The following is a 13,170-nucleotide window of genomic DNA, read 5'->3' on the forward strand; positions in this document are numbered from 1 at the left end:
CACCCTATTCAGGCTTCTTACCTATGACGACCCTGTGAGCAGAGGAGTTCATGGAGTGAGGATCACAATTATTTTGTTTCCCTCTAGTGAGCTTCAAGCACCACCTCTGCCAACCATGCTCAAGCCAGATAAAGAACCTACAGTCATCTGAGTAAAAGAGCGAGCACTGCCTGACATGGTGATGTAGTCCCAGGATGCAGTGCCACAAGATGGCTTGTGCTCTTCCCATCTAAAGAACAGAGTGAACTGATTGGCTGTGCCTTATATTATCAGATACACTTTTTTACTTGTTGCCTTTAGAAGATACTTCTAATTTGATTCTTTTTTTTGTGTATAACATGTAAAGGCCCAGACATACGTTATTTTCTGTTAATTGGTATTTATATAGCTTGTAATCACCAACAGGCCTCTTAGCACTTAGGAGAGAGTGGCTGAACCCACCATATGCCATCTGTCCATACACTTGGTCATAGCATGCCTTATTCCCAAGCATTAATGAAAAATAGGGTCTTAAGCTTCTTCCTGAATGGAAGAATAGCAGTTTCCCTACATAGGCATTCTGGTAGCTTGATCCATAGGTTGGGGGATCGGAACTGAAAAGGCCCGTCCGTCAATGGTAGTTTTGTTGAAACGCCGACAGAACACCAGGCCTGCCTCGGACGAGCGGAGCGTACGTCCTGGCACACGGCTCCTGAGGCGATCCTTGATGTATTCTGGAGCTTGCCCATAGAGAGCTTTATGAGCAATGCAGAGGCCCTTAAACTTAGCTCGCTGCTTGATGGGGAGCCAGGGCAGCTGCTGCAGCGGAGGTGCTGCATGTGAGCGTCTTGGGAGTTTGAAAATCACATTTGCTGCATTGTTCATTATTACTTGCAGCTCACCCAACAGCTTCTCAGGAAACCCGATGTACAAGGCGTTACCGTAATTCAATCTAGACACAATCAGTACTGCCACCAGCGTGTGTAAGGTTGAGAATGAAAGGAGAGGAGCCAGTTTCCTCAGTCGTCTCAGCAGGCCCATACAGGTTACCACCACGGTGGACACTTGATTAACCAGTGTGAGCTTGGCGTCTATTTTGATGCCTAAGCTCTTTACAACCGGTTCTCCAGTGGGTGTGGCACCTAACTCTTGTGGCCAGAAGAGGTCAGTCCAAGGGTTACTTCCCGTGGTGATGGCTAGTACCTCTGTTTTGTCTGGGTTAACTTTGAGCGAGTTGACAGTCATCCAGTTGACTGTATATCTGAGAATACTTTGTACACACGATTGGGCTTTTGGCGATCTGTCGATTCTAAGGATCAGTTGGGTGTCATCAGCGTAACTGAACACCTGACAGTCCATTTGGGCCAGAGCTGCTACCAATGGTTGGAGATGCATGTTAAAGAACAATGAGGGCAGTGAAGAGCCTTGCGGAACTCCGCAGGTCAGGGCACCTATACTGGACACTCAGTCTGCTAGTTGGATCCTTTGTGTCCGGTCTGTCAGAAAGGAGGAGATCCATTGATGCACCAGCCCACAAATTCCCATCTCCTGAATACAAGCCAATGGCTGGTCATGATTCACCATGTCAAATGCGGCTGTAAAGTCTAGCAGAATTAAGGCTGCTTCCTATCGGCCATAGCCTGAGCTCATCCAACACAGATAGCATCACCAACCCTGTGCTATAGTGGGTCCTAAAACCTGCCTGCCGCAGCTGGAGTATCAGATTTTTTGTAATAAATAGTGAGAGGGTTTTAAGTACATGTTGTTCTGTGACTTTGGCCAGGAAGGGGAGCTGAGATATAGCACAGCAGTATCTACAGAGTAACAACAATACCTACTTAAGGAGTTGTCAATTATGCTATATGGCTTCCTCAAAGCATTAGCCATATTTTTTCAATTTAAATATAATCTTACTGTTAAAAAAAGAGAACACCAAGGCATTATATTTACTGTGACTGACGAGTACAAATAAAACTTGGCATTCTACCACTTACTACCCTCCAACAGTAAATCTTGTCAGAAAATTAAAGCCAAATAGCAAATACTTAACACTAAATTGAGCCCGCAGTAGGTGTCAGGTTCCTGTGGTTCAAGGAACACTAGCGAGACCTGGAGACTCCAAAGAAAGGGGCCTGAGAGGCACCATCATTATATTAAGCACTGAATGCATAATCTGGGATCTCAGAGCAACACAATCTCCTTGCACTAGACAGCAACATGGCTAAAGCCTCTGTGTTTTGTTTTCTTATGAACAGCCAATGTTCACTAAATTAACGCCTGAAAGCAAATAAGTACTACAATCATCCTTTTTCATTTTTTCAAGGAAAAAAAATAGCAAAAGTAACAAAGGGTACAATAACCATAAACACAGAACTTGGACTCACAGCTCTAGAATGTTATGATTTGCAGTGTCAACTAGTCTTATTTCATTTCATCGGGTAACCGAAAGAAAGATCAGAACCGCTTTGTTGTTAAGCACACATGCTTTTGTGTTTTAGCTTTCCCGATAATCCACCCCCGGTACTTCAGCCCATCTGACCGGGGAGGCTAGGAGTTCAGTGTTGCAATTAGTCACTCACCTTTTCTTCCCATGGTGTTCACAGGGCAAGGCTGAGAGTCTTAGAAGCGGTGGTGTTTCTGCATATCCTATCATGAGCTAGAGGAGTATTGGCTCTCAACCCTAGGGAGATTCCACTCAGCATGTTGGGTAGTTTCAGGTTCTGCAAGCAAATGTCTAGTAAGGGAATCCCTTAGGTTGGTACTGGGTATGTTCTACTTCCTCTATTCGTGGCTCTGCCAATGTTTAATAATTTACATTTTTAAGGAGTTTGTGATTGGAGAATGTCGTCAACCTGCCTTTCTGTGCTGCCTCCTATGTCTCAAGGAGGGCATCTCCCAGGTTGAGATGAAGAAATGGGAAGTGTGGATCTGAGGAGACTTCAAATACCCCTTATCAGGCCTGTGAGATGGGAGTAAATGAAACTCACATCAATACTTTACATTAGATTCACTATCTCAACATCCACTCACGATGAAGAAAAGATGTCAGGATGGAAGGGCAAGAGTGGGTTAGGTAATAATACTGAAAAATTAGGAACAACAAAAGGTAAGAGAAAAAAGGAACTGAAAGATAGGGACGTGAGGAAGGGGCTCGGGATAGGTAAGGCAAAGTGGTGGTGGGTGTTAAATAGTTGAATCCATCACACCTATTCTCGGTTTAAAGATTGCGATCCAGAACATTCCAGACCTGTCTCGGCTACGAGACTCGCTCTCACTGTCGACCAGAGCCCGAGGGCTGTGACGCACTGTGGAGGTGAGGGGGAGGACTATGTAAGATTTTCTTCAATGGGGGTGGGTCAATTGTACTCCTGGCCCTTGGTTTCGTCTTCACTCTGGGGCTCGACACACATACTGGAGCTTTTGCTGCTGCTGTTTCTGCTGCTTGCCCCGTCCGACCGACATTATTGTTGCTTGCCCTGTCCCTTCCACATTGTTGCTGTTGCTTGCCTCCCCCTCCAGCACTGATGTTGCTTTTCTGTTCCATCCGATCTCCCTCTTGTTGTTGATTACCCTGTCCCTCCAGGGCCCCGCGTCATTGTTGCTTGTCCTGCCCACTCTCACGTTGTTGCTTGACCCACTCATACCTCCTGAGCAAAACACCAAGACATGGGCAGACATATGGGTTTGAGGATTTGAAAGTTATTACTTTTAACAGGTCATCCAGACTACACAAGCCTTGAAGATGCATCTAGAATCATCCTTCTTCCCGGTCACAGAAACGTCAAGCCTATATGGGTCATTTCAGGTGCCGCTCGTGGTAGATGAAATGGAGGACTCACTGAATTTCTGCAAACTCTTGGTATATACAACTTAGTTCCATACACTTCTAACAGTTTTCATTAGGCAATATTGTCACAGTAAACTTTAACTGTGCCCACCATTCAAGCTTGCTTGGCCAAAGAAAGAGGTAAAAAGGAAAACATTAAAAAGGTGTGCTTTCAAAGGAACCAAACCTTCGTTTGTGCACCAAAGAACAAAGCAGTACAACGACCAACAAATAAAGACTTCAAGGAGAGGTGACGCAAAGATAAGACTAAGTTAGCCACTTACGACAGCAGTTGAAAGTAGCTCAAAAATGGAATGTAGTGGCTCGGGAGGTTGGGATGTACAAATTGTACCTCAGAACAGTAGAGAATTTCTGTCCTGTGAGGTAGCTGGAGCAGGAAAACACAGGAAGAGTCAAAGGAGGACTGTATACCATAACTTCTGTGGCCAGTCTGGGGCGTTCATGAGGACGACTTTGGCCCACTCAATGCACTTTCAGCAGCATTTGCAGAATTAAGGGCATGGGGGAAATGTGTAATGAAGCAGAAACTCCCATGTCAACCGAAACACATCCCCGATGGGTCCCTGCATAATAAACTAGAGGGCACAGAACTGTGGGTAGTGCGCATTCTAAAAGTTGGCAAACAGGTCCACCAGAGGAGTGCCCCACAGCGCGAAGATATTGTAGACCACATTGGGATTGAGACCCCACTCTTGGTCAGTAAGATGATGCAGACTCTGGGAATCAGCTCTTATGTTCAGGCATCCTGCCAGATTGTTGGCTACTACCCAGAACCAATGTGCCTGCACCAAGGCACAAAGTCTCAGTGCTTCCTGGTACAGAAGATGCGACACCACGCCACTACGAATGTTGACATACCGCATCGCTCTGATGTGGTCTGCCAACTTACAAAGTGAGGGAAGAAAAGCTTTCAGGACCAGATGATTAACCAGCAGGTCGAGCCTGTTGATGTGTAAGACATGATCTTCCATTGAAACAAGCACTAAGATCTCAGGTTTCTCAAGATGTGCACGCTACCCTGAACTAGATGTATCTGTCACTATTGGAGCTATTACTGGTGGTGGGCAACAGGATTCTCTTGCATCGGGGTACGACTGCTAGGGGAAGTCTGCTGCAGGGTCCAGAGAAATGACGACTGAGCAAAGAGATCGTCTCTGTTTTGGAACCAATGCATTCAGAGGCATCGCTGGAGAGCTCCACTGAGGCTATTACGATGCATTGTGCCAGCAGACCTAGCAGATTAAGTTGGCAACTTTATCTCCCTCCTGGAAAATCTGAATCTTATTGAAAATGTCCCGGATCCTCCAGGATGAAGAAAAGCCTGTATGCATTTACGGCACAAAACAGTTGTTACTGGAGCCCAAGCCTGTGCAGGTCAATGATCAACAAATGCTTCCTGATGTCACAGTACAGCTTGGGGGAGACTTTGTCCTTGGCACACTGATTATAAGTCTTTTTAAATGGTCAGAAAACTAACAAATTGGGACTGAAGCTCTGTATCTGCATCCAAAGAAGTTGAAAAGGACCAACATCAGCTTGCAGGAGTGGTGCTTAAATAACACTCCTTTGTTACTTCTGAGACATTACGAAGCCATATGGTACCATGTACTGGCCCGCATGACAATCCCAGGGAAAATTCTTAAGATCCAGTCCGGAATCTGCGGACACGGTCAGGAATCTGTGGGCAGAAGTATTCAATTGAAAATATCATTACTGGTTTCTTTTGTTGTTCTTTCTGTGGTTTTGGTACTAATTTGAGGTAAAGAGGAGACTGATGCAGCAATTAAGGAATCCTGACCATTTCACATAATTAGAGCAGCAGAGGAATATAATTAGTTAGTACACAAAATACAGTATTCAGGGCCATATGTAGGAAGTCAAATAGCGATTGCAAACGCCGAAATTCGCAGAATTTCAGCCTTTGCGATTGCAATTTGGCTTTGAGCAATATAGGTAAGATTAAACCTACTCGCAAAATAAGTAATCACAAAAATTGGGATTCCCTATTTTGCAATTGCATTTAAGGAATCACAAATTGCGATTACTTAAATGCAAAACTTGCGATTCCTTAAATGCAATGTAAGTAGCACAAAAGAAAGTGCACTTTAGCCTTAAGGAATCGCTAATTACCACCAACTTCAAGTTGGTGGTAAATAGCGATTTCCTTTAAAAAAAGCACTTTTTTGCACATTTCAGGGGTGCAACAGGGTGTCCATTTGGAACTCTTGAAATGTGCGCCCGCAATTTGCGAGTGCCTCTTGGTTACTCGCAAATTGCAGGCGCAAATCCTATTCATTCCTATGGGCCAAGGATGCCATTCCTTGATTGCGAATCTCAATTTGCGATTCCTACCTACATTCAATTTAGCTAATCCTGAATAGCGATTAGCCCATATTTAATTGAATTTCTATTTCATAAATGATTCCCTTCAACAATTAAATTGCCGGATCAGGTGGCAGGACTTGAAATGGAAGGACTTTAAACTGTGCCTTAGCAGAAGGAAAGGTCGGTCAGTATGGAAAATCTTATGAAGGAATTCTATGAAAGTGCTTAAAGAGACTTATCCAACCTTTTGATGTGCTGTCTACCATACATGCATATTTGTATCACTTTCTTATCTTTTTATTTTTCATTTTTATACAGTGCTTCACAATAAGGAGCCCAATGAGAAGAAGAGAATTTGAGGAATTTCAATATTATCAACTTTAACCTAATTTTCCTTGACCGAAGACATTTTGTATTCATTTAATCCAGTCTCACTAAAACCACTTGTACCAACACCTGAAAAAAAAAATATTGGGTGGCAGAATGGCATCTAATCCTGCCTAGCTACAGGATACAAACATCTGATTTTTTTAAAAAAAGGCTGGAAAGGGACAATTACTGTAGCTGGAAATTCCATTTAAATGTCTGTGGCGCTGCTCATACCCAACAGGATGAGACGGATACCATATTTCTGTGCTGTCTATAAGGTGCCATGTACTTACTTCCATCTCCTCCATTCTATGTAGCATGATCTCAAGGCTTGAGCTGTCCTGCATGGCCATAGCCTCAGACCGCAGAGAATCACCCCGTTCCATACTCCAGAGATCCAGAGCTGTGTCTTCCAGAATTTCGTCCATTATCTTCTCACTCAGCAGATCAACTCTTTGTGCTACAGGCTATTAAAAAAGACACAAAGGACGCAATATTTTCAATAAATGTTATAACCATGAACTAAAATATATATATATATATATATATATATATATATATATATATATATATATATATATATATATATATATATATATATATATATATATATATATATATATATATATATATATATATATATATATATAGATATAGGAATCCACAATCCTGAAGCGCCGAACAGCAACGGACACAGCCAGGTACAGACCACAAACCAAGGTTTCACAACGAAATAGTGTGCTTTATTCCATCAATGGGGATGGCGGCATGACGCGTTTCGTCCGGTAAACCCGGACTTGATCACATGACAAGACCCAGAGACATAAGTGGTTAAATACTGGTGGAAAACGAGACTCCTCCCACATATGAATAGACATGAAAGTAATAGCGTTCAGTAAAGAAAGTATTCCATCCACATACTACGTACAATGTACAATGTAAAGTAAATGCTAAATGCAATAACAATGAAATCACTGTACAATTTTAACTGTCTTCAAAACAGGAAAAAATTCTCTTAATAGACATAAAGGGCAAGTGCCCAATGGATAATCATAATACCTTATTAATATATTATAACTGAACGATAAGAGCCAATCACAGTGGGGTATGTTTTAAAACCAGTAATGTAGTTAATAACCACAAAAGTTTTTAAAGTGCATAGAAAAAAAGTGCAAGGTGCAAAATCCCAAAAATGCAGCATCAAACATTTTATATCCAGATAAAGATCCGGAGCAGATTAGAAAACCTAATAAAGTGCAAAGTGCTAATAAAGTGCAAGAGTCGGCAGTGCATATTTATAGTTAATAAAGGGAGGGGAAACTAGGGCAATCACATCTTTTAGAATTCATTTGATCGCAGACAATAGGACATACCTATAAACTACAAGTTAGTACAGCTCGGTATACAGAAAATCAGACATCAATGCAAAGATAATACGATGGTCAGAGTAACAATGTAAATTCATCCATAGATCATCCATAACAAAGTCAAAATAGATTAAAACCATATACAAAAGGTATAAAATCCATTATAAAAAGGTTATGCATATAATGAAATAAAATATTTACAAAAAATTGTTCAGATCTTCTCCCATGTTAAGCCCATTTGGGATCTTACTATTTAACCTCAGAATATATTGACTTTCTAGTTGTCTAAGTCTCTTCTCTCTATCTCCACCCCTCTTGTTCACGGGGACTGCATCAATAACAAAGTATTGCAGGTCATTCAGGTTGTTGTTGTGTACCAACTTAAAGTGGCGTGCCACTGGATAATTAGGATCGGAGTTCACAATGGCACGTAGATGCTGTAATATTCGATTGAATACTTGCAACTTAGTGCTCCCAACATAGTATAGCTCGCACGTGCATCTTAAAACATAGACCGCATGGTCTGTTTTGCAAGTATATACATTCTTTATGGGAATTACTGCATCCGTAAAGGCTTCAACAAACTCACTTGTGTTCACACCGAATTTACATGCCCGGCATGAACTACACTTACGAAAGCCTGTTTTGCTGGAGTACCAATTAGGTTTAATAATGGTTTCAGGACTAGTTTTGACTAGAGCATCATCCCTCATAGAGGGTGCTCGTCGAAAAGTAATATTAGGAAGATCTCCCACCAATGGGCCCACCACAATATCTGTTTTTAAGATGGGCCAATTAGATTTAATTATTTGCCTCATCTTTTTGTGTTGGTTGTTAAAAGTGGTAATTAGCCGAATGGAAGATTCTTTCACTGTAACAACTGCCTCTTCAGAAGTGTCTGAAGCAGGTTGTTGTATCATTACACTTGTTTGAGTTGATAAAGCCCTTTTGAGAGAATTAGTGAGGTTAGAAACTTCATAGCCTCTTTGTAAAAATCTTTGGTAAGATCCATTCAAACAGTTCATGAGGTCAATCTCATTATTGCATATCCGTTTAATTCTTAAAAACTCCCCATACGGGATGCTCTTAATAAGATGGTGGGGATGGTTACTCTGGGCATGTAGGATTGAGTTCCCAGCTGTGGATTTTCTGTACATCCTAGTCATGATTTCATTATTCTTAATGTAGACCTCCACGTCTAGGAAGTTGACACTAACATCGCTAATATTGGCACTAAACTCTAGGTTTAAAGAATTGTTATTGATATTACTAACAAATTCTTTTGCTGATGAACTGCACCCTTGCCAAATTATAAAAACATCATCGATGAAGCGCCACATCTTTACTATGCCAATTTCATCCTCCTCCAGACTACGGATGCCACCCAGGACGTGCCTCTCCCACCAGCCCACGTGTAAACACGCGTAGCTGGGGGAGAAGCACGCACCCATGGCTACACCACGCAGTTGCTGATAAACTTCGTTATTGAAAAGGAAAAAATTATTCTTAAGGCATAAATCAATCATACTGATGAGCATTTTACTATGTTCATAGAACTTGATGTCTCTAGTAGATAAAAAATATTCAATAGCATTCAAACCATCAGCATGATTAATGGAGGTGTACAGAGATGTTATGTCCATGACTACAAAAAGATAGCTAGGATTCCAAACAACTTCTTTAAGTTTCATCAAAAAGTCACCAGTGTCTTTAAGGTAACTAGGAAGTGCCTCCATATAACCATGTAAATAGAAATCAACATACTTGGAGAGGGGTTCCAACAGGCTATTTTGAGCAGAAATAATTGGCCGCCCTGGTATCGGTGTAGTGCCTTTATGAATCTTCGGTAAAAGATACGTCGGAGTAATAGGAAAATCTTTTTTCAAAAAGTCAAATTCCTTTTTACTGATCAATCCTACCCTCTTCCAAGATGCAAGATTAGAATGTACAAGAGTTTTTACTTTATTGAGTTCATTGTAGGAGGCTTTCCTATAACAAAATGGGTCTTTTAATTGTCTTTCCGCTTCTTCTAGATATAAAGCACGTGGCCATAAAACAACATTACCACCTTTGTCCGCTTTGTTGACAATAATGTCACCCTTAGATTTAATTTTGCGCATTAGTAGAGAATATTGTTTATCTCTGAAACTTCTTCTTTTTTTATTCTTAGCCACAGTTTTATTGAGCTCCTTCAAATCGTCCACAACTCTGTCATTAAAAATGTCAATGGCGTCCCGAGGCATCACTGGGACAAATGTGGATTTGGGACAAAAGGGACTATTGCCAGCACTGCCACTGCTGATACCCATAGTACCTAATATCTCCTGGGTGTTATTTGATGCATCATCATCAATGGCAAGAGAATGAGCGGTCTTAAGAGCCAATGTATCAGCAATAGTAAAGTTCTTATGAGTTTGTGATTCATTTACAATTGCTCTTGCTTTTTCACTTTTTTTATTTGTGGTGTGGAATTTCAAAAGTTTAAGTTTCCTTATAAATTTAAAAGTGTCTATTCTGGCTTGTACGTACTTGAATCCATTATTTGGGCAGTAAGATAGACCCAATGAAAGAAGTTGAGTTTCCGCTGCATTTAAATCAATTTCTGTTAGATTGATCACCGTGTTTTTCACATCAGAGTTGTCAAAACAGATAGTGTTCGTGGAATTTTTATCATTTTCTTGTGAATTTATTTTTTCTTTTGAGCTATTTATTTTATTTTTTACTTCTGTGATATTTTTTTCTTTATTTGTATTTTTTTCTTCTTCATTGGAATTCTTTATGGTGGGTAATTTCAACAAATTATTTATTACTTCATTTGGGCATTCCCCCTTCCTTTTTTCTTTTTCCCGTAGCTGTTGCCGTTTCCTCCTCTCTTTACGGGATTTGTTTCGCCTCTTCCTCTTGCTGGCTGTGTCCCTCTCGACCTTAGAGTGTTCCGCCGATCTTCCACTATAAAAACCAATTCCTCAGAAGGGGTGAAACTACTAGTACCAGGGTGCTGGGCAATCATTTCATCATCAGACCCCCCACTACTATAGATGGAAATAGTATCGGTGTCTGATCCCTCAGGGACTACCACTTGTTGGTTCTGGGCAGTCTGCGATTTCGTGGCTGGCACTGCTACAGATGAGGTTAAAGCTTGTCTTTTTGCAGATTCAAATTTCCTTGAGAAGGTGAAAACTCTGCCATTCTCATAGTCAGCTTTGTCTCTAGCAAATTTAAAGGCTTTACGAGTTTTTATGGACTCTTCATACTTGTCAAGACGTTTTTTAATATCCTCTCGCCCTTTGGTAATTGCCTCTTGTTGTTCCATAGCATTCAACTCAAGATTAAGCTTCTCAATCTGGGTCATTAGTTCGACTCTATCGATCTCGGCGTATTCAATTAAAATGCATACCATACCCATGGATGCATCAAGGTTATGTTGTGCCCATTTTTTCAACATCAAGGGATTTGGATTTTCAAAGGATGGGGCTGTTAGAATCCTTAAGCCTCGAGGAACCCTTTCAGCTTCCTTATATTTTTCCAGGCTCTTTTGTTCCCACCATTTAGTAAGCTCCGTCCGGAGCAGTTTTTCCAATTTTTTCAATTTAGTTTTGACATCATCTCCTTCAGTAACATGTTCTTTTCGTTTCTCCCCTGTATTAGCAACTGCCGGCAAATTTAAAAACAGAGCATCTGCTGCTTGCTGCCTGTCTCGGAAAATGTCAGCCGCCATCGCCATTATAATTGCAGGGAATATGATAGTTAGCACAAGTTCAGAAATTCTTTTGTACGTGTAATGTTCACCACGTTTGTAAAGAAAACGAACACTTTCACTTTTATCCTCGTATCTCGTCACAAACCCACGAGTCTCCCAGCGGCTGCCTCAAACGCTACAAGCTCACCTTAATTCGCTGCCAGCGAGGAAAGATTCGGGTCCTCCGAGCCAAACGATTCTTCACGAGAAACAGCAAACCGTCAGCGAGCTGCAGCGTGAAGCACTTCCGTAGACTTCCGGGTCGTGGGGGGCTGGCAACGCTGTACTCCTTCCGGGTAGAAACAATCGCCAAAGGCGAGGGCGGCCAAAACTGCAAGACAGCCACAGCAAAGAAAAGACGAGAGGGTCTGTAAGCGACGAATTCGGCCAATTCGCCAAATGAATAGGAATCCACAATCCTGAAGCGCCGAACACCAACAGCAACGGACACAGCCAGGTACAGACCACAAACCAAGGTTTCACAACGAAATAGTGTGCTTTATTCCATCAATGGGGATGGCGGCATGACGCGTTTCGTCCGGTAAACCCGGACTTGATCACATGACAAGACCCAGAGACATAAGTGGTTAAATACTGGTGGAAAACGAGACTCCTCCCACATATGAATAGACATGAAAGTAATAGCGTTCAGTAAAGAAAGTATTCCATCCACATACTACGTACAATGTACAATGTAAAGTAAATGCTAAATGCAATAACAATGAAATCACTGTACAATTTTAACTGTCTTCAAAACAGGAAAAAATTCTCTTAATAGACATAAAGGGCAAGTGCCCAATGGATAATCATAATACCTTATTAATATATTATAACTGAACGATAAGAGCCAATCACAGTGGGGTATGTTTTAAAACCAGTAATGTAGTTAATAACCACAAAAGTTTTTAAAGTGCATAGAAAAAAAGTGCAAGGTGCAAAATCCCAAAAATGCAGCATCAAACATTTTATATCCAGATAAAGATCCGGAGCAGATTAGAAAACCTAATAAAGTGCAAAGTGCTAATAAAGTGCAAGAGTCGGCAGTGCATATTTATAGTTAATAAAGGGAGGGGAAACTAGGGCAATCACATCTTTTAGAATTCATTTGATCGCAGACAATAGGACATACCTATAAACTACAAGTTAGTACAGCTCGGTATACAGAAAATCAGACATCAATGCAAAGATAATACGATGGTCAGAGTAACGGTCGCCAGTAGGTATATATAGTTAGGATTTTTTCTCTATGGGATTTTTGAAAATTCTATGTCTAATAACTTTGGCGTTTGTGGACGGAATTGGCTGAAATTTTCAGGAAAATGGCACATTTTGTTTCTGAGCAGCCCTTGAAAATTTGGGGGGGGTTCGTCAAGGGGGGGCCGAGAAAAAAGGGGGGTCCCAAAACGTGTTTTTAACATTGAGTTTTCCATAGGGCGGTTGGCCTCACTTTTAGCCCGAACGGCTGAATGGATTTGCACGAAACTTGGCAAAATTGTAGGGACTGGTAGCCCGATGTGCCTTTTGTAGGTCTCAATATATGTGCT

At 41.3% G+C, this 13,170-nt stretch overlaps 1 protein-coding gene across 2 annotated transcripts in view; it reads right to left on the reverse strand.

Annotated features, from left to right (window-relative positions):
- The window catches only part of KIAA0753 (KIAA0753 ortholog), a 235,297-nt gene that overhangs the window by 59,842 nt on the left and 162,285 nt on the right, over positions 1 to 13,170 (reverse strand). For both annotated transcript variants that reach the window (XM_078679332.1, XM_078679331.1), the window contains exon 13: positions 6,814 to 6,987. In XM_078679332.1, coding sequence (XP_078535458.1) covers positions 6,814 to 6,987 — 174 coding nt within the window. The remainder of the gene's footprint in view (positions 1 to 6,813; positions 6,988 to 13,170) is intronic.

Source organism: Lissotriton helveticus, chromosome 3_1, assembly GCF_964261635.1.
Source record: "Lissotriton helveticus chromosome 3_1, aLisHel1.1, whole genome shotgun sequence".
Lineage (NCBI taxonomy): Eukaryota > Metazoa > Chordata > Amphibia > Caudata > Salamandridae > Lissotriton > Lissotriton helveticus.